This window comes from Nipponia nippon, unplaced genomic scaffold, assembly GCF_047370975.1.
Source record: "Nipponia nippon isolate SJK-2023a ecotype South Korea unplaced genomic scaffold, ASM4737097v1 scaffold_14, whole genome shotgun sequence".
NCBI classification, from domain to species: Eukaryota; Metazoa; Chordata; class Aves; order Pelecaniformes; family Threskiornithidae; genus Nipponia; species Nipponia nippon.
The window spans coordinates 8,819,621-8,841,229 of NW_028262330.1; the positions used below are offsets into that span (position 1 = coordinate 8,819,621).

The following is a 21,609-nucleotide window of genomic DNA, read 5'->3' on the forward strand; positions in this document are numbered from 1 at the left end:
ACCAAACATGGTAAACTACCAAACTTGTTATTGCTTGTCTATTTGTGTATAGCATTACTGTGACTCCCTTTTGAAACACATCAATTGAAACAAAACTTTGCTGTTTACATGTGGGTTTATGTAGTTTTGAAAACCATGTGTGAAATCCAACACCTACAGAAACACCAACAGAACATACACCTATTATTACACCCCTGTTGAAAATAATTAGGAATGCTGCCCACGGGTCCTTCCCATGTTTCAGTTCTTGCAGAAGCTTCTATTTTACTGCTTTAGAAGAACTTTCATTGTTTTCTATTTCAAACTACTGTTTCCAACACAGTTGTAGCATAGGAAGTAGTACTTTATATGCTTTGCAATTAACAACCAGCACCACCCAAACGGCAAACATAGTACTGTGTAGAATAAGTAGCCCTCCCTTGCTTAATATATTAAAATTATGGATATTTGTATCGGGTTTCTTGCAGGTACTCTCTAACTGGTCCTTCCAAAGGAAACTTGAACCACGCATGTTCTTTTAAAGATCTACTTGTTCTTTGCAAGCTTTCCGCTCCAGTAATTTCTGGCTACTGGTGTTATGTAGCTTTGCAACTCCAGCAATAAGAACCAGCAGAGGTGTAGAGGAGGCTTAGCATCCAACTGTTCCACTAAGATAACTTCACTAGAGCACACTGACTTCATCCCGCTTCCTTTGTGTGGAGCTCGGCATTCTCTCAGCCTTGCTAAGAAGGTAGAAAGTAGTTTAAAAACTTTATTGGTGATCATAAAAGTGCTGTAGAGATCCCAGATACCAGCAGCTACACCGCTGACATCTCAGAATGACAGACCAGATATTCTAGAGAAAAACAGCCACACACCATCTTCCTGTTACAGCAGCCCTCAAAGATTCTCACCACCTTAGCCAGAGAGAACTGCGGCAATATTTACTGTAAGTCTTATAAGAAATGGCTTTTGCTATACTGAAAGGAAGCCATCTGAAGCCTAGATTTCAGTCTGTCTGCTTCTAGTTCTTGAAAAAAGGTGTCATCGTCACTTCGCATTATTGCTGCTTGCAGTTGCTGGATTTCCTTTTCCATCCTCGATCTCAATTCTCTCTTTGTTTTCTGTAGCATCTAAAGGAAATGCAGACATCAGCCACAGCACTAAAGAAAAGATATTTACACAAAATTAAAAACACTTACTTGTGCTTGTGCTTTCTCTCTGGTTTGGATTTCTTGGTGTTCTTGAGATAAAGCTTCTGCTAGCATGGAAAACTAAGCATAACACATGTTTGAGTTGAACCAATTAAAGACAGACTTTTACTCTAAAAAGTATTGCCTTTGCAGATTAAGCTTTACCTGATCTTTGTAATAGTTCTCCATAGACTCCAACTCATTTTGGTGCTCTCTCCTTTGCTCAGCACGCTTCTCCTGAGCATACGCTCTCAGGTCCTTCAGTCTTTGCTTCTGAATTTCTAAGCCTTCTTCAAATAAGTTTTTAAATATCTGCCAGCAATTAAAAGAAGCAAACCTAAAAGTTTCTGGGAAAATTTTAAGTATACATTTACATTTTTCAGCTGCTTTATCTCCTGACGGAAGGGTGATCATATGAAGATAGGTTATTGCCCATGAAAAAGTACAGTTATGTATCTATGGCGGTACTGATACAGCTGAACTGTAGTTGTACTACTCATTTAGCTGAAATTCTGATAGATAAAATAAATTTTTCATGTCAGTTTAGTCATATGACTAAGAAAGGGGATAGAACAGCAAATGCACATTACATTTTTAAAATTATTTCAGACAAACCAACAATGCAAGCCGGGGTCTTTGAACATGCACTGCGATTTACAGCCCACCCTGCATTCTGTCATCTAACTTCAGGACCTTCATCCAGACTTGCAATAGCAGGAAATCCAGCCTGTACTTGGGCTTTCCACGTATACAAACGAACTCAACATTGTATAGTATATAATACATAGTGTACCAGCTACAGTGCTGTGCAGCTTGAGGTAAACAGTTCTCAAATCACTAATAGTGGATTATGCGCTAAACTTCTAGGCTTTTATTTTAAAAGGTACAAGAGTGGATACACAGTTCTCAAAGTGTAATAACTCTACCTGTAGCTTTCCTTAGCTCTGATGTCCAGCCCTAATTAGAGATCATATCTGTCAAAAAGTCTGCTTTGTTTAACAAACAGAACTGAATAACAAAGCTGTCTTTTTGATCAGTTTCCTTAACTGGAGATTTAGGTTGTTTTCTTTGGATAGTAACTATAGGAACAACTGCTTAATCCTACTGTTTCTGAAAACTCATTTCCCCAATTCCTCATGTTACCAGCCCTGTTTTTCCATACTGATACTTCACCCTTCCTCTCTTTCTCTTAACCCCATAAAGCATCCTTTCTTGTTTTACAGCGGTTTGCCCTGACCTGTATCAGTGTTTCCAAAGAAGGAACCTTTTTGTCTGTGGCCCTGACTGACCGGCCATTTAATCCTGGCTCCTATGTCCTGTTCACTTCACTCGCTCTCTATCTACTTGTACCGTTACTTGAACTACCGGACTATGGGTCCTCAGCACTGGGGTCCAAACAAAAAAAGAATTCTACGCTTGCAGAGCAAGACATCTTGTACTCACCCTTTCCTCCCGTGTCCTAGCCCGCATCATCTTGGCACGCAACTGAACCCGGTAATCTTCATAATATTTCCTGGCTCGAGCAATTTGCTGGCGTTTCTCTTTCACTTTATTCTGAGCCCGTTTCTGTCGGCAGATACGTTGCTTAAGTTCTTGCTAAATGGAGAACAGTAGCTGTAAGACCACTGGGCTTCCAATAGATATTGCTGCGGGCAAAGCTTTGTTAATCATTGCTAAATAAATAGGGTCCTTTACTAAGGACTTTCTCCCTACCCTAATTATACACTGCATTTATGGTTTAAAGCTTTAGTCACCACTGATTTAGCAAAGTGGTGCCATCAAGAGCACTATATAATTAAGGAGTCAGCACTGCCATGGTAGCTGGTGTTTTTACCAGCAACACCAGGAGCCTGAAGTGTCCTCTCCTGGCACATTCTTAGAATTTGTTTGCACTTTTAAAGTAACAGTGCAGCGTAATGATAATATTCCATTCCCACAACCTCAGTAGCCACACAGCAAACAGATTACATGGCATTTGAGACCACAGCTAATATAATTAGTATATAATTAGGAATTGTAAAGGAATAAAATTGTTGCAAGGCAAAAAGCCCCTTTCATGGACCAGGGAATACGCGTTCTAGCTAGCTCAACGTGACATTTTGTATTACATAACAAACATCCTTCAAAGAACATACCAGTCTCTTCTTATGGTCTCGATCTTTTTTAATAATTGCAAAAAGCAGCTCGTGCTTCTTCAAGGCTTGTTGAACCTGGAGGTTTAAAAAAAGCTAATTACTTCCATCATTCTGCAGGACAGACCATTGTGTGTAGGAGTTTTAAACACTGCCCCTCTGCTATGTTTTGTTTTTTTTATGTTGAGAGTTAACATGTATAAGTTAATCAACTTTGGTATCTCGTAACTAACTTTTAAACTAAAAAACTGTTCAGAACTAGCACTTGAAACTACAAAATGCTTTTAAAAAAGCAATAGCAATCCTAGGCAGCATTACATAAGCTAGTATAAAAAATGAACATTATATTCAAGTGGCTGATAAAAGTTGAACCCACGTGTCTAGATGTGTACATCCCAAGCTCAGATACCCATCCTCTCATACTGTGCTTTGGATGTGCAGGCACCCTTTCTGTGCTGCATACAAAGAGTCAGGATGATTTTATTATGATTTTATTACGCAATACAAACTGATGACTGCTATGTTCTGTCAGAGGTACTATGCCTGCTGATACTTAGAAGGTAAGAATAAGAATGCTCACTTCGTTTTGGAGTTTTGGTCTAGTTCTGCCAGAAGCTGCCTTAAGTTGTTCAGTATGTGCAAGCTGCTGCTGCCACATTTTATTCATGGTATGGTGGGAAATACGCAGGTGGGGAAACTCTTCCAGTAGCTGAAATAGGAGGTCATCATCTCTTACTTTCACTACAAGGTAAAGACAGATGTAAGCAATAAATTCCTGGAGAATACATTTAGTGGTAAATTCTTCCAGACAGCGTCAGCCTAGGTTATGAAATGTTTTAGATTGAACACTATATACGAGTACCATGCTGCTGTTATGATGTCGAGCTAAACCCAGCAGGACATAACATCACTCTGTCAGTACAGCAGCGGAGAAAGTAATCTAATCCTAAGTTTTTATTGGGGCTTTTTTGTGGGTTTTGTTTGGGTTTTTTTGTTTTTGTTGGTTGTTCCCCCCCCTCCCCTGCCCTGCTGAAGAATTGCTTTTATAGCTCAGGCGTTATTTCCCTCCCACCATCACATCCAATGAAGACAGGTGTCCCCTTCTTTCTTCAAATGGCTCTGACCATCAATAACCAGTGGTTTCTTTATCTTTCTCTCTCTCACTGGCTAATAATAAAATAATGCTAATATAGCAGCAGTAGTGACAGATCCAGGTCAAGTAAACAGGTGAAAAATAAACTGGTTTGCAACCAGCTCATTCCCATTACATCTTTGATCTTTCTGGCAGGAAAAGATGATGGGGAGATGAAACAAATGGGTATTAACCAAGTATATGCCCTTTAAAGACTGGAGGGGGTCGGGGGGGAAGTCAGCGTACCTGAGCAACACTCAGATATGTAGGGGATTATACCATGATCTTATACACAAGCACGCACAATGCCGTTTACCAAAACTGAGCCTGTGATTTATTTGCCTGTTGGCTGTTCTGGAGCGTCACTTGCTCAGCAAAACCAGTGGCAATATCAACGCCGCCATGGCAGGGTCTTGAAAGGAAGATGATAGCAGTTGACAGATTCCGCTCTGTTACTTGTACGTGGCTCAGCACCAGCCCACTCAAGCTAAGGGCCCAATTTTAAATCTGACACATGCTCAGGAAAAAAAAAAAACAAAACACCAAACCTTGAGCTCAGACTATAGTGGAGCAAGCACGGGAGTAGCAGTAATGGAAACGAGCCTTGAAAATAATCCAAGGGATTTTAAGGAGGTAGCAAGTGGGTCACAGTTTTGATTGTGCATTGGTGGTTTACATTTACTTAAAGCATTATCTTCCCTAACAAAAATCCAGACATATAGAGGTCATAAGAGGGGGAAAATGCTAGAGCTGACTGGTATATGTTGGCCTGATGCCTTTATTCTTGGAGTTCAACACATGCTTTCAAAAGATGCCAGTTTTCCACCAAGTATAGTTTTGCAGTTCTTACTTGAAGCTGCTTTCTTTGGCTTCACAGTCGCTCGTTTTGGAATCCACTGGCTGTATTTGGGATTCCGAGGTGTGGTTTTTCTAGAATAAACTTTCACTGGCTGAGGCATTTTTGGAGGTTCTTTAAAGATGTTTTCTTTGTATTCTTGTTCCTTAGGAGCAGATGTAAAACAGATGGAGAACAGGTATGAGAAGGGAAAGACTGATAGATCACATAGTTTGGACATCAGAACTTAAATGTCTTTGAAACTTTAGAATGAAAATTTGGACATATTGAATTGGATTCTCCAGAAGGCCAGAATTTACCAAATGCAGGTCAGGGTTCAAATAAAGGTTAAATCTCACTATTGCATAAGCTCAGCTCTTTTGCAGCACTTAACACTACTGCAGCAGCCTATGGACTGCTTCCGCAAAGGTGGTGGAAAGGGCCAGTGCAGCCCACCTTGGTATGACATCGGTATGACAGAGCTTTTCAGCTTAGGTTCTTTGCTGTTCCGGTGGTATGTAAGAAAGTAGCAAAAACCCCTTTGCCATATTCATAACATTGGAGAATCATCCTTGCACAAACCCAACTTCTAGAGTAGTTAAAAAAAAGACTATGACAATATTAAGCATATTGCCTACCGTGTATGGGGCCTCCAACCTTATTAACCTGGCTGTTGGGGATGTGTGTGTCTGTGTGAAGTGCCCATCTGTGGAGAAGTTTAGGCCAGTCTATGGAAGCTATCTGCTTGCTCACTTAGCTTTAATTCTTTAAATCCAAGTGTCTTTAAGTTACCACTTCATGTGAAAAGCATGGCAGTTAAGTTACCCGTAAGAACAGGTATTATTCTAAATACATAGAAGTGCTGAAACTTCTAAAACTACTTGTCTCTCGGTTCTACCCATCTCAGGAAAAGCTGTCCTTCTGTTTACTACTTTAGTAGTACACAGTGCTGTAATTATGACACTGGAAGTCAGGGAGTTTTTGTACCCAAAAGACATATCCAGTGTCTGGACAGATCATCTAGATGTATTTAAAACAAAACAAAAAATACAACCAACAATAACCATAGTGCATCACATACCATTTCCTTGATAACTTCTCTGAGCTTGGAAAGTCTAAGCCTCTCCCTAGCTTCATAAATTCTTAGTTCATCTTCATAAGCTTTAGTGACCATCTAGAAAATAAAAATAAGAGAAGTTTTCAGAGAAAATATGCAGTCCATGTGACCACCTCATTAACTTGTTTGGTGTATGGGTCAAAGTAGCTTCTTCCACTTTAAACTCTCTTTTTTGCAAAATTTGGGGTTTAAGTCTTTTCCTCAGCAGTCTACAGCTACAACAGTACAAAATTACTAAAGTAGGCCAGATGCCCCCATGAAGTAAGAGCATTCAGTTTTAATGCTTTTAGTATAACTTGGTTAGAATGACCAATAGGTCTAACCTAGAAATTACCTTTGCTCTTTTTGTTCTTTCATCCCTTTCTTTTTGCAACTGGCTGCGTAGTTTCGTTATTTGGCCTGTTCCATTGCTGCAAAGTTTATCTTCCAACTCAGAAAAGAGTTGATGCGGAGATGAAGGTGAGGATGGAGAAAGGGATCGTGGCCTGCTTGGGTACCTTAGATGTGGTGTGTCTGTAAGAAAAGGTAATTCATCGAGTATCTAACTTGAAACAAAAAAAATAAAACCCTCCAGCCAAACGTAAGGAAAAAGCAAAACAAATCAAAACCATACAGCATAAGAGTCAAAAAGTTTATTCATAAAAAGCTAAAGCCTTTGCCTTTAGAATTATCCCTGCCCCAAATCACAAATTTTGGGGCTTATATAATAGCAAAGGTGCCAGGAGATATTCAAGATGGGAAAGGAAAAAGCAGCAAAGACAACTGAAGGTAGCTCAAGGTGAGAGACTGTCTTTAGGCCAGGGTCACAAACAGCTCCATCTTGCAATATAACATTGTGGATGTGGATTAGATCAAGCTATACGATAGTTTTATAGCCTGGTGTACGTGCAGGGTGGTTACTTCATCATACTGCTACCAAGACACACACTGCACAATGTTTGTAAGACACCTGGATGCTGTGTTCAGCACAGAAGAACCTGCAGGGAAGTGTATTGTGAATAGGCCCTCATTTTAGAATCACAGTCCTATCAATGAGCATGCTTTCTCTCCTTTCCTCCACTTTCTGTACATTTTTTACTGCAGCTGTGTTTGCCTTGTATTTTTAGTAAGGTTTTACCATAGCTATTTAAGTGTTAAATGGAAACTTAATTGTAATTGTTACTGTTGCTCAGGTTTGCATCTAAGACAAAATATAAGTGAACTAGCAATAGAAAACTTAGTAACTAACTATGAGTAGGTCAGTGTATCAGCTCTACATGAGAAGGATTTTTTTTTTATATTCCTTTCCATCCTAATACGCAAGTGGCATAAGAATTGTTACCTCGTTCAGCTTTCCTTCGGCGATAATCCATGACACTGTCACTGTGCTGAGACAGGGTGTCTTCATCTGTCAACTCTTCTTCTCTGGCGGGCCCACCCAAAGCTCTCTTTAACATCTGTTGGATAGATTGGGGGGGTCAGGTTCAATACTTAATTCAAAATTTAGAACTGTCTAAAGGCAGGTGTTGCAGATTTCCTTCTCATGTGTGTTAAATTCCTATTCTGGTTCTCTCCACTATCATTACTAAGGCTAGCTCACTCAGATACAACAAAGAATAGATTTCACTTACTAAATCTAGTTCATTTAACCTGCGAGAGAATTTTTCTGACACTTCATGAAGCTCTTGCTCAGATAGCTTTTCCTTTGTTGTTCTGTGGGAAAGGCACTCTTCAAGTGAATCTGTGGTAGAATTTTCATATCTGCTAAAACAGAAAACAGATTTCATTTCTATTCTAAAACCTTGAAGATAAGCATTACATCATACAATTCCAGTTCGCTTTTTGCGTGCGCACATTTTTATAGGATTAAGTAGAAGCTGAATGTGTAAATGCCTATAACTATATTTAAGAAAAAGCATATATGTCAGGAGAAACAGGAAATCTATTAAAATTAATCTTTCACTGTCATGCAGCCAAGGAAGAGATCTTATTTTAAAGGGAGTAGGGTGGGCCCTGGGTGGCCATGTGTATGAAAGCGCTAGCTTGGCTCAGTACCAAAAAAAACTGAACTTGCCTTGTCTTTCTAGGCAGATATCTAGATTCAGGTCTTGGAGTTTGTGTTATTTGTTCAGCACATAGTGAGAGTTTTTCATGTAAAGAGGAAGCAGATGAAGTCCTGTGTACCCAGGGAACCTAGGAAAATTAGTAAATTAAGATTATATTAAGATCTTCACAGTAAAGCTCAGAAATACCTTAGATCATGCAAGCAGAGAGATCCTACAACAGCTTTTATAGGAGAACCACCTCAAACCCTATGGTTTTTTTATGTATATATATGTAAAAAAGTAGTTATGTGTCCAGGTCCCTGACTGCAGATAGTGTGCTTTACAGAATTAGATGTTTAAAAAAATAGACTAGCAAAAATATAGATGATCAGTTCAAGAATCATCTACAGCTAAACAACTGAATCAGAAGAACAAGGTCTAGGCTGTTACATGAGTATCCCTGCATACTACTGCATTAGCCTGGGACTAATGCCAAGTAATGCGAGTAAGCTGAACCTCACTGAGTACGGACTAAGCTGCAGTTCACAGCAAACAAAAAGAAAACACTTACATCCTTGTGCCATGTAGTTACGCTGCTTAGTACTGCCTGGTACCTTATCTGTTCGAACAGGAGTAATTCGGAGTTGGCATGCACATACTTGCAAATACGCCAATTGAAAATGAGTTTTAAACAGGGACAATGTTTTAAACAGACAATGTAGAAGTAAAGGCTGTTGAAACTATTGGAACAAATGAAGTCTGTGAGTACCTCTTGTGGTTGCAGAAGGCAAAAAAAGTGTTTTCCAGAGCAAGGAGCTTCCTATACAGACATGTTTCTACAAGCACAGAATGGCATCTGCTGATCAATTTGTGGGTTTTGCATTATTCAGTTTTTGAAAAGCAAAGGACAATCCAAGGAAATAAAATGAAAGAATATAGCCAGGCAGTTCAGTGATCTTTAAGAAGGGAGCAAAATCTGAATTTTATTGGAGTCTGAACAACCCCAGAAAACCAAAATTCTTACTAATTTAGAATACTGATACACTTCAGAGAAAGGACATGACTGCACTCTTGTGTTTTATACATCTTTGATTAAAACCAAGATAACTAGTAACTGGTTGGTTGTGATAAATTAGAACTCTATAGGTAGTGGCACTTATACTTGGAGCAAACACCTCCAGAAAGAACTGACGTGACTTATAAACTGCACATAGTCATAGTCTAACAACATTGCATCACTGATTGTATATTGAAGAAAGCAAGTCAAAAGCAGGTTTGAAAAAAGCCCAGAAGTGCCACAAGGTGTCAGGTAAGCAGAAATCCAAAAATATTGACTGAACTTCCACAAATAATGTAAAGATGCAACATCTACCTTTGCCACATTGTCCTCAGCATCATTTGATACCACCTTGTCTCCCACTGCAGAAGCAGATGACAGATAAGTGTTAGTTGAGGGTATAGACTGCACTGTGCCTACTCATGTGGGGAAGAAGTAAAACAAGATGTGATCCATGGCCTTTGGAATCAAATTATTCAAAGAGAACAGAATGACAAAGCAACTGTGCTAACACAGTTGTGACATTCATTTTTGTAATTTCACAAGTTTTGAATGTTCAGTGTCATGGGAATGCTATGGAAACTAGAAAGGTAAGCAGCATTTCCCAGGCAACAGAGAAAATAAGTACTGAAAACTAGCTTCTAGACCTTTTCTACAATAGCAGTTAATGGCTTTTTCCTAGAGTCGAAACTGGCTTGTTTGGTCCATGTTTCTCTGCTCAGAATAAGCTCAGCCATGGGAGTTATCTGCTAGAAGAGATTTCTGTAGTATAGGTGCATCCTAACTGGATTAACTAAGAAAGGAGTTGAACTGGGGACACAGATTCTTTGTCTCCAGCACAGTGAACAGCTCAAAAGCAACCTACTTTTGTTTCTCTATAAAACAGAGATAGAAATATGAACTTGTGGCCAAATTTAAAAAAATGCACTAGTAGTTTCAAAACCATGTTTCTTGTAGTGCCAATAAAAATAAATGCAACGTTTGACACTTAAGAGTTACCCTATAGGAAGCAAAATTCTCTCTCACCAGGGATTTTCCTTGATAGAGGAAGACTACCAGAAACATCTTCAGATTTTTGTGTAAGTGACTTTCCAAGCTGAAATAAAAAGCAACATGTTTTCTACAAATTCACAGGAGAGTGTTGACAGGAAGGTCATACATTAGGTTTGTCTGCATATGGAAATCAATGCTGCTTTTATAGATAAATAAAACTACGCTATAATTATTTTGCTTACTATACTGTAAACTGTGCAGTTACATTGATTATGGAGATGTGTACGTATATGTGTATAAAACAAACACATCCCTCAAATTAATTTCTTCTCTGGACACTCAGTGAAGAATGAATCCACAATCCCAAATTCTTTAAACTGAAAATCTGACACATTCAGAAGCGTTCTTCAGAGACCAACTACTCCCATTCTGCAAGTATACGAGAAGGTTTTAAAACGAAAGCAGTACTGATTACTTAAAAAAAAAAAAAAAAGAAGGATAGGTTTTTACTTACAGTAGGAATTTTCACTCTTTCACTATTAGCCAAAGTTGCTGCCTGCCTGCCTGCGCTCTGATAATCTCTCCATCCAGGATAATGAGGTCTGGGTTCTGAAGGCTGAAATGGTGGTAGCAAAGGAATAGCTTGCTGTATAGGCTCCCCAAGTTTTGTAGCACTGGCACTCAAACTCTCTTTTTGAGGTTCTGTAGCATGAACAGGCTCCATTGATCCTTAAGAGAGAAATATGAAGAACTTGAATTTTAAGTCTTATCTGTGAAAGCAGAATGTTAGTTTTGTATATTCTCCATACAAATTAGATGGAAGTATCGAAATATCTCATGTTCACTACCATCTTTGTTGGATTGCATAGAACAGTACTGTAATATTTTTATGCCTTACGATGTTATTTTTCTTCTGTTTACAGAGATACATACTGCAGCCCCTCCCTGTCTCACTACTTTCCTAAGAGCACCAAGTTTTTCATGACTGTATATATATATATGTATATGAATATACTGCTCCCATACTGCATGGGTGTAGCTATGTGCATACACACTAAATAGCTTTCGATTTGCTGTTACTTTCCCCACAGTCATTTTAGACACATGCTGGGGCATGCCTGCTCACATGCAGGAATTCCAAGCAATGACAGAGCCATAGTCAGCAGCAGCCAGGGACCCTTGGAGAAGATGGCTGCCACCTGCCCGAATGATTCACCCAATACACAATCTATCCATGAAAGCCCCCTTGAGAACACGATTTTGGATGCTAGGATCTTCCACATGGAGTTTTTACTTTTAGTATTTTGCTTATTGAACCACAAAAGGAAAAAAGAAACAAAACTAGCTGAAGCTGAATCCTAGCTAAGCAGAAATACCCCAGATAACGGAGTTTGCATTCTCTGGGACACTAAAATATAAATTTTCTTAAAAGGATTTATTTATTTCAAAATACAGCTAAAGCGTTTCCATCCATGACTAAGGTTCTCTTCTACAGTACCTTAGTACCTAACACCCCTTAGTCAAAAGTCAGGTAGATTAGCTATCAGAAGAATGACTACTCACCATCTTTCTTTTCCTTTACAACGGCCCTTTCCGTTTCAGAGAACTGTCTAGGTAATGGTGCAATAGCCTCCAAGTTTTTAGATTCTTCCACCCCCTTGTCCTTTTCTGCTGGTAACAGTTCAGGCAACTGGAATTCTAGAAGTGGTATTTGGAAAAGATTAAATTAAGAACTATAAAGCATCTTGCTACAAACTGTTTAGATGGACAATTTTCATGTTTGGTATGTTAATAACTTGGTGTTAGCAATCCATACTATGATCAAAATAATTCTGTTAAATTTTTACTTGTAATTCTACTAAATAAAAATGTCATAATTCATAATATTTCTTTATGCCTCTACTTGGAGAGATTAATCACCAATAAGAACAGGAATATTCTTATAGGAACACAGGAAAGAGGAATGGACTCCATTTAAGTAGTCCGCACATTATTTGTTCCAGCGCCACCCATAACGTTTTTAAGTGGCACATACTCCTAACAAGTGTTCTTAAAAATGAACTTACTAGTCTTTTTACAGTCTTAAATAATACATTTTGCACTGCAGTAAATGAAATAAAGTAAAGGCTTCAGAAATCTCTTATTCTATTGAACAAAATAAAATGCCTTTGTAAGGAGAACCGAATTAGAAGTCAAACAACAAGCCTTTATCCAAATAATGTCGCTCAGGAGCCATGAAAAACAGCGTCCGGAATACTTACTTTAGGAAATCTACAGTTTAACTTCAGCAAGATCAACTACAGGTACGTTTGCTTATTGTGGGTTGGGTTTTTTGGGGTGGGGGGGGTTCATTAAATAAGAGTTTAAAACAAAGTATTTGTCTGAAAGAACTTTAAAAAAAGAAACAACAAAAAAAAGCCTAGAAATGTTACTACAGAGTAGTCTTAAATTTTTTTTCACCCAAACTCACCTTCCTCTCTCTTGGAAAATGAATGAGCAGTATCTCCAAGTCTAATTAATTCACTGGTAGATTCTGATCCATCTCCATCACCAGATGGAACAAAAAATTCTGACTGGGACCTAAGAGAAATATAAAGCCGTAGAATATTTACTCTAAAGTCTTTGCCCCTTCAGTCCACAAGATGGAGCTGCAGAAGAGTGGCAACTCTACTTCAGGTAGCTGGCTATTACAGTGTAGGACGTAAGAGACCAGCTTCTACAAAACAAATCAATGCAGAGGTCACGAAGACAAATTGAATGCGGTTTAACTAAAATACAGTCATTTAAAACTGAGACAAAGTTTTCAACTTGTTTCATTCCACATGTAAAGTAAACTTAAGGGAAACAAAATGCCATCAGCACTCTTCAAGAGCAAAAAAGTTCTGGATCTAATTTTAGCCCTCTTGCTGCCCAACTTAAGGAGAAAGTTACCTCACATTCCATTTGACATAGGTAATCGGTATGTTTCCTACTTGCATACTATTAAAAACCTACTAGTTTCTCTACAGATACACAAAGAGATAGTCAATCACTATGTCAATGCAAATATTCAGAACTGTTCTTACCCTTCAACTGATGAGAATATTGAAGGTTGCGTACATTGACCAGCATTGCTTTCCAGCTGCTCTTGAGATGCAATTTGAATTTCATTATTGGATAGCGCATTTGCCTCATCTGTTAATAATGAAGAGGCAATTATTTTCAGGAAAACTACCTATTAACTTAGAGGTATTATTGCCAATATCATCAAAACAGTTTAAGTGTAATAAAACATTATAATGATGATATCTAAAGTGATGACATGTAATGCACCCCCTTTGAGGGGAAGGCAACTGTTACAATAAGTTTTGAAAAGCAATACAGCTATCATATACCCTGTTGTTTCAACTATAAATAACACCTTTCTTCTTCCTCAAAAGAATTAAATCCTGTGCTTATAACTAGAAAACTGGAGCCACTAAAACCTATTGGGTAGCAGCACTGGCAGTCTGAGAGAAGGGAACAGCAGAAGTACAGGCACTGAAAACTGCTACTGCTCTCTTTCTGCCATTCACAGTGAAACAGAACAGGAGGCAACTGCCTCAGCCACCAAGTGCTCTCCCCTTCACTCGCAGGGTGCAACAGCCAGTGGTGACAGTTCTTATCAGCTTTAAGATAGGAAGACCAGTACTCAGTCTGTAGTAACGATGATGCCCCTGAAGGGCTGAGTAGGTTCTCTTCCCCTGTTTAGCATTTTTCTCAAAATAGCCCCTGCTCTGGATCTGCTTCCAAGACCCACTTCGCAGGAAAGCTTAAGTCATCTGCCTGTTTGTCTCCTAGTACATAAAAGGGATGTTGCTCACTGTTCCAGTTAAACTCAACATTTCCCTCCCTGAATCCTAACCATAAATCATTTGACTTACAAGTTGAAAAGCAACATACTAACAGGGGATGAATTGTCTAGAGTAGGCTTCTGCCACAACAATGAAGCAGAAAGATTATGTTCTCCAATTCTTGCCTTTTAACAAGTTTTGGGGAAAATACATTATCTATTTTATCATTATTGTTTATGAAAATAAGGAATGTAAATACTCAGTTTGGCCACTGAAATTTCCTCCCCCCATGGTCAGTTTCAGTCTTTCTCCTCTTCTGCATTGTCAAGGTTATAAATAAGGCAAAACCACAAAATAAGTCTTTGTTCCATTGGAAACACCTTGGGTATCCCCAAAAAAAGGTTGCACAAAGCTTACAGCTTCCAATGGATACCATTCCCTATAGCTGCTAGAGAAGAGAACAGCAAAGAAACAGTTTTTACCTATTATGGGAGCTGTATTCCATCCCTGAGCACCAAGAACTATGGTCATGAGAACCTAAGCCCTCAGCAAGCTAACTTCATAGCAGACAAACAGAAAAAGTAAGCTGTCCATAATATAGTACTAGCAGAACATAATACCTTAAACTAGAATATCTGTCTACTCACCTCCATTCTGAGAAGAAGATTCACTGACTTCTTCTGTAAGATACTCTAACAAACCATCAAATATTTCGAGGAGGTTTCTGATAGATTCCCCTTCTCCTTTCACAATGTTCTCACCTTAAGAGAAGGTACTGCCACATATTAATAATTAGTACTTCACAGAAGAAAAATTCTCAAAAAGCAGGAGTTTTCTGGAGAAGAGTGCTTGGAAATTCTTGTGAAGGTGGCAGCTCAGGAGACAACTGGTCACTCATTTATGGCTACATACGTAAGCTTAAGGTATCTTAAAAGTTTCCTAAAGTTGCCTATTTTCAGTTCTAGTAAGTGAAAGTTTATTGATGCTATACCTACTTCCACCAAAAAAAAAAAAAAAAAAATCAGGGATATTTTCAGGGATAGTTGGCTTTTAATATTTTCTTATACATACTAGCTACAGCATGAACCAAGGCTATGGACTAGCAGGCAGGATTAGAAATACCAGCCATACTGTATAGGTACCAAATTAGAAAGAGATACTTATATCAAGCAAGCAGTTTTCATTCTTTGCAGGCTATATTATGTGAGACTATACATACAAATACTCAATGAAAGCTATTATCTGTGTACAAAGGACAGACATAACATGGTTCAAGTCTTTACTCGGCAACTTTTAAAAATTCAATAACAAGTTTGAAATTCAAGGCTCATGTTTTAAAAGCCAGTCTCCAAGCTTTAACTGTATACAGAAAAATATTGAGCCAGTAACAGACTTCAAGGAACACTTTAGCAAACAAGTGAAGTACAATTGATTGTTAACGTCAACATTTCTTACAGGTCTGTGTCATACAAGGCGCCTCTTATTTATTCTCTGCTTGCTGTTTAAATTTATAACCTGATGTCCAAGACAGGGGTCCAGTGTTTTGATGACATTCGCTGCAGGAAAAACACCTTTCATGCAAGTATGAAAGTATGCTTTATAACATATGGTTCTCACAAAACGTTCAGCTTCAACCACACAGGTATTCAGCTGGTCTTTGTCTACATTAAAATGAGTACTTACCAGTGATGTGCGACAAGCTGACCTGCAAATAGTCCAATGCCAGGGAATCTATTACTGCTTGTACATTATGTGCATCATCCTCTTGGCTTCTAGGAGCAGCTATGAAATCTGTTTAAAATAAATAATAGATTTTAGGCTATCTAAATGCATAGTTTATTGCAGATGTTTTGACTAAACTACTTTCACTTACAAGTTAGTGTTTTTTCAGTGCCTCGTGTACTTGGTGAAAAGCCCAAATATCGTACGGTCGTATGAAATCTTTTATAAATACTGAGTACAAACTTAGAACATCCCCTGGAAGATGTGGGGATTTTATCAGCTAAAGTATTCAATTCAAGAATAGGGACTACTAAAGTATTCTTCCTCCTTCGCTCCCAGCACACACATCTAGTTCAGATCGTTACATTGGAACTGCAGTTTGTGTTAAGGTCTCCCCTGTCAGAGACTAGTTGGACTGCAATGTATTCGACTTAATTGGGAGCAACATTATTTTTAGTTCTGGGCTTATATTTAACAGGACTTCTACCTCCAATAGCTGCTAGTTACCTCAGTGCTATTAAAATCTGCAAGTAGGAGTCTTGACACTTCCCAAACACAATAGTTTACCATAAAGCAAACAAACACATAATTGTATAGCCCTTGCTTAATTGTTGTCACTGAAGTCAAGTGGAGTTGGGTTAAACCAGAGTTAAATCCCAGCTTAGCTCTTAGCAGACTGTAAATATTAAGCATTTTATGAGAACAGGCTTCAGTATTGACACTTCTTCAAGAGAAATGAGCCAATTCACACCCTTCCAAGATATTGTGCCTATGTATGGTTTTCAAGGCCTCATTTACAATAGAAAAAGTTTTGCTGTAGTTATACTAGTGAACTCTCCTCATAGCTGACATTCGTAACAGTAAAAAAAAAAAAATTGGCCAATAGTACTTAAAATCTTCTTAAAGAATGACAATCTTATGTGTTTGTCTTTGGAAGGATACAAACACTTTAAAAACCCGACATCTCTAATAAGTTTTGCAAACTTGAATTTGTTCGTTACAAAACATACAGAGACAAAACAAAAAAAGCAGGTTTAGAAATTATCATTCCCACCTGGTACTTTTTCTCCTAAGATTGACTCATAAAGACGAACAAACACATCAGCACCACATTCTGAGAGATGCTTTATGTGCTGGTTTATGTGACAGCTCCTTAAAAGATCATTGGCAACATCAACCCAATCTATTAAGAAGTAAAACATATTAATGTCAGAACTGAAAGACACAGAAATAAAGACATGGTTAGTTGCAGTGGAAGGTGGAACCCGTTTAAGTGTCTTTGACTCCACCATGTGTGGTCAATCCCAGTCATGCTATGCCAGTCATCCAAAATATTGAACATGTTATGTGCTTTCTGCTCCACGCCCTGTTTACTGCAGATGGAAACATGGATGGAGAGTGAGGAATGATACACGCCAGGCTCTTGTTCAAGTACCCGGTCATAGCACAACTGGACTTGAGAGCTGAAGGGTCTGAAGTACCACAGGCTGGGCATATTACTTTTTTTCTTTCACATAATGGAAAGAAAATTTTGGTCTGGCTGCACAGCCAGGAATTCTGAACCTTGAAGGACTTCACAATATAAGCTTTGATACATCTGTTATCAAGAATCAGAAATTACATATACTTTTTTTTTGAAAAACATGAGCTCTTTTACAAACCCAGTTTCTCCAACACTCTTAGGCAGTGACAATACTGCTAATATAAGTATTCCTCATGGAAGTTCAATTCAAGGACTACTTTTATTAGTTTGCTGTTTAGGGGTGACAAGAATATGGAGCTGGTCCCACCAACTTCATGCCATGTTGAGCACAATGAGATGTGTGCATAAGCAGCCTGATTTTCCCAAAACTTTGAGTCCTGAATTCAAAGTGCTTTGAAGCGTATGTATCGCTCTCGTCTTCCTTGTCACGCAGTTCAAATATCAACTTGGAAAAACGAGTCTTCATCTCTGTTAGTCTGTGATCTCTTAAGATTGGATTTTTCACCCTACATGTTGCTTTCGCAAACAAACCAGTATTTTAACAAGTATTATCAAGGACTTTAACTTACTAGAGAAGGGATAAGTCATCTTTGGAAGGAAAAGTATACAATTGCTACAACAGAAACTAAATTGTACAATTTTTACTCTTCCGTACACAGGGAGTATTACTTTTCCACTGCTCTACTCTTCACTCAGTTCCAGAAATCACTTTACCTTAACATTTTAATAATTTCAGGTACATGAAAGGTTAAAGTAGCATCTCCCACATTTCAGACTTATATGACTTGGAAAACTTCAGTTACTGTTTATCTCCAGCTTTACCAGTTTAAAAGTGTCACTGGGGACGGGGCGGGGGGGCTCATAAGGAGCTTAAAAAGCCACAACCCAAGAGCGAGCTTTAAGGAAAAGCACGCCTGAATAAACTGGACGGTGCCAGCGATGGTGTTAGCAGGAGAATGACAAGGTAGAGGGGAGAGAAAAGGCAGCGCTCCACCTCGCCTCCCCCACCCTGCAGGGCACGAAGGCTGCTGCGGCTCCAGGACTCGCACCCGCCCCACCGCCAGGCCCCGCAGGACGGCGGCGACGCGACACGCCACGATCCAGCCCCAGCTGCATCAACGAAATCACGAGGGAGAGGCGCCCGCGGCCTGCGAGGGGCGATCTCCTGAGGGGCCCCGGCGAGGGGCGATCTCCTGAGGGGGCCCGGCCGCCCCTACCTCTCTCCTCGGCGCTGCCCATGGCGCGGCGCCTCACGCACCAACGGCCGCCAGGGGCAGCCCCGCCCCAGGGAATTTAAAAGGACCCTCTCGGCGTCCTCCGCGCTGATAGGGCAGGCTGCGCCGGAAGGGGCGGGGACACCTACCTGCCTATGCCGTGGGAGGGCCCGCCCCTGGCCCCGCCCCACGGGCGCTGTTTTGTCCAATCATCCGCCGGCGTGGCTGTTGTGGGCTGGCGGGAGCCGGTCGTCATGGAAACGGGGGCGGGTGGGAGAAGAGAGCCTGTGTCGCAAAGCCACGCCGCAGCGCGGGTCACGTGGCCGCGGCCTTCCCCTCCCCCGCTTCCTGGTGCAGGCTCCGCGCGCCTGTCACGTGACGGGCGCCCCTGGGCGCGGGCGCCGCAGCCGCTCCCCCCCGCCCCGCTCCCCCCCCTCTCCTCAGCCGCGTCGCGGCGGCTCCGCCGGCCTCCCCTCCCCTCCCCTCCGCCCGCGCCTCCCGCCCCTCGCCCACGGCCCGGGCTCCCCCGGGCAGGGTTGGGGGCTGGCCAGGGAGCGTTTCGGCTGCTGAGGGCGGCTGGCGGCATAAAATGGCGGCGTGCTAAACCTCGGGCTGTCAGGCGGCGGCGGGGCCTTGCCCGGGGTGGTTCCGCCTTGGTCACCCCGAGAGGGAGGCGGTTGTTCGCGTTTTCACAAGCAAAATGAGGTGGGGAGAGGGCTGCCCGCGGGCGGGCGGGTGGGGCGGGGAAGGTTCCAGCACTTGACCTTGCAGGCCCGGGCCTGGGGGTGTCTGCTGACGGGAGACGGTGTTTGCGTTCGGGCGTGGTGGAGGAGATGGAGGTTTGCTTGGGAAACGCGGCGTATGATGGCTTTTGTGCATGACAGGAGCGTTAGAACCTTAATTAAAAGCAAGATTTAGAAGGTTTTGTCTAGTGAAACTTACTAGCTGCTAGCATACAGGTTTTTTGAGACACTGGATGGTGAAAGTGTATTATCTTCCTTACTGAGCAACAGTATTTCATGCTCCTTAGGAATTCAGGAATTTCCATGTTGCATCAAGTCATGCAAAACTAGAAGTAATGGTGCCCCTTATCCTTAAACTCCCGGAGCATGGCAGAAGCAGCTGAGATCTCAGTTATGACTGTAAGGACGATGACTGGCAGCAAGTAAACATCAGTGACAACGTTAGCTCTAACAGTCTACGGACATAACTGGTACATATATAATCCAAATGCATACCTTGCTTTAATAAAATGGAAAGAGCTTTTGTGCATATAAGCAAATGCGTACCAGTACTATCAAAATTCATACTAGAACATAGATTTCAATTTGATATATGCACAGCTCTGCAAAGCTGTGTTGATTTGCTTCGCATATGTTGGCTCAAAGTAAGAAGAGAACACAGGAAAATCAATGATGTTTAACTTAAAGAGGTAGAACACAAAAAAGAGGAAGTATTTTTCAGGCGAGACAGACACAAGGGTTTGTGTTTGTTCAGTCTTTTCAATTCTTTAAAACCTTAGGAAGGTTAAACAGCACAGTAACAGGAACCACTAAGTTATATACAAACACAAAAAACTTCAAATAATCTGTGTTAAGCTAAATGTAACGGAAGAACAAGAAAAGATCAGACAACTTGTTATTAATTTTCACAGCCTTCGCAAAAACCTTTTTCAGACTCATCAGAAGCAGGAAGTCTGTGGGGCCAGTAGGTGTAGAGCGTTAAAAGGGGTATTTTGGGAGAAGAATCCTTAACAAGCTATATTAAATCAGAAACCCCATACTGGAAAAAACTGGGGAGGATCCGCTGTTAGAAATTTGCAGGGGATATTATTAGTGAGCCTAGTCAAATTGAAGTGCTACTAAAGAACAATTTGATAATAAAAAATGATTGATCGAGGTGATATTCCAAATTGCTGAGGGGGCAACAGCTGTGGTTATTTGTAAACAAAGATAAGCCTAACTTAGGTGTTACTTTTGAGGAAGAGATCATGGAAACATCTAGTACTATTCTTTGAAAACCTTGCTCCATTCTTAGCAATAATCAAAGAAGAGGAAAAAAATGATTAGGAAATAATACACAACAGATCAAAAACATCTTTATGCCTTCATTAGGTAAATCTGTATGGGCCCCAGATCTTGAATACTGTGTGCATTTCTTGTCAATAAAGAGAAAATGGCAAAGGTTATCAGAAGCGTGGAATTGCTTTTAAAGGAGAATTGGATAGACTGCAGCTTTGGTTTACAAAGGAGGTGACTTAGAAAATACTAATGTCCACAAAGGGTATAAATAAACAGAAAATTGTTACTCACCATTTCCAATTACTCATTGTGTTTTGTGCCCCTTGTTCTTACCAGGCAATGTGTTGAAAATGAAAGGAAATGTTTTTCAGGTAGTGAACAACTGAACTGTGGAACACATTGTCATGGTATCTTAGAAGCTAAGAGCATAAATAGAACAAAAATGGGAAGAAATGGCCATCAAATACAGTTACGTTATTTTTGTCTCAGAAAAGCCTTATGGCACGGATTGCTAGAAGGTGGGAGGATGTAAACGGAGAGTGTCGTTACCACGCTTCTCCTTCCGTATGTTGTTTTCATTTGCATTGGCCACTGCTTGGAACAGGTGGTCTGGCAATATGGCTGCTTATGTTTATGCTTCAAGCTTCACCTTTTCTTCTGTGTGCTTGAAGCCTCGGGTAGCAAGACGTGCAAGTTATTCTTTAAGCTAGCAAAGCAGGGCAGATAAGCCACGCAGTACCCACTTCAGGTATTTCGTTTATTATACATGTGCTTTCTCAACAGCCCTGTCCTTCAGTGCACTGGCGCGCTTCTTGTGACCTTTGAATTGCTTTACTAGCCCTGCTGTGGAATTTGGAAAGACAAAAATAGTAACTGTTTCTAATCACATGTATTT

The 21,609-nt window shown here is 40.3% G+C and overlaps 1 protein-coding gene and 1 long non-coding RNA gene across 13 annotated transcripts; one reads left to right on the forward strand and one right to left on the reverse strand.

Annotated features, from left to right (window-relative positions):
• Window positions 1-731: 731 nt before the first annotated feature.
• CEP95 (centrosomal protein 95) lies at window positions 732-18,853 on the reverse strand. 12 transcript variants are annotated; one of them, XM_087750984.1, is made up of 22 exons: window positions 18,697-18,853; window positions 17,051-17,179; window positions 15,958-16,065; window positions 14,922-15,035; window positions 13,528-13,636; window positions 12,933-13,042; window positions 12,026-12,160; window positions 10,977-11,191; window positions 10,496-10,565; window positions 9,785-9,831; window positions 8,442-8,560; window positions 7,999-8,128; window positions 7,710-7,824; window positions 6,723-6,901; window positions 6,353-6,445; window positions 5,287-5,437; window positions 3,885-4,045; window positions 3,308-3,382; window positions 2,616-2,768; window positions 1,338-1,484; window positions 1,182-1,253; window positions 732-1,112 (listed from the first exon to the last, which is right to left on the reverse strand). In XM_087750984.1, the coding sequence occupies exons 1-22, from the start codon at window positions 18,716-18,718 to the stop codon at window positions 936-938; spliced, it is 2,631 nt and encodes an 876-aa protein (XP_087607110.1). In that variant the 5' UTR covers window positions 18,719-18,853; the 3' UTR covers window positions 732-935. The 12 variants fall into 12 exon arrangements, 10 of the variants coding, with proteins under 10 accessions (XP_087607110.1, XP_087607112.1, XP_087607111.1 ...); XM_087750986.1 differs by having other exon boundaries at window positions 2,616-2,738; window positions 7,999-8,131; XM_087750985.1 differs by having other exon boundaries at window positions 732-1,103; window positions 7,999-8,131.
• Window positions 1,510-12,019, forward strand: LOC148056452 (uncharacterized). The gene is made up of 3 exons (XR_015703261.1): window positions 1,510-1,990; window positions 2,396-2,666; window positions 11,386-12,019. It is a non-coding gene; the product is annotated as an uncharacterized LOC148056452 (long non-coding RNA).
• Window positions 18,854-21,609: the final 2,756 nt, after the last annotated feature.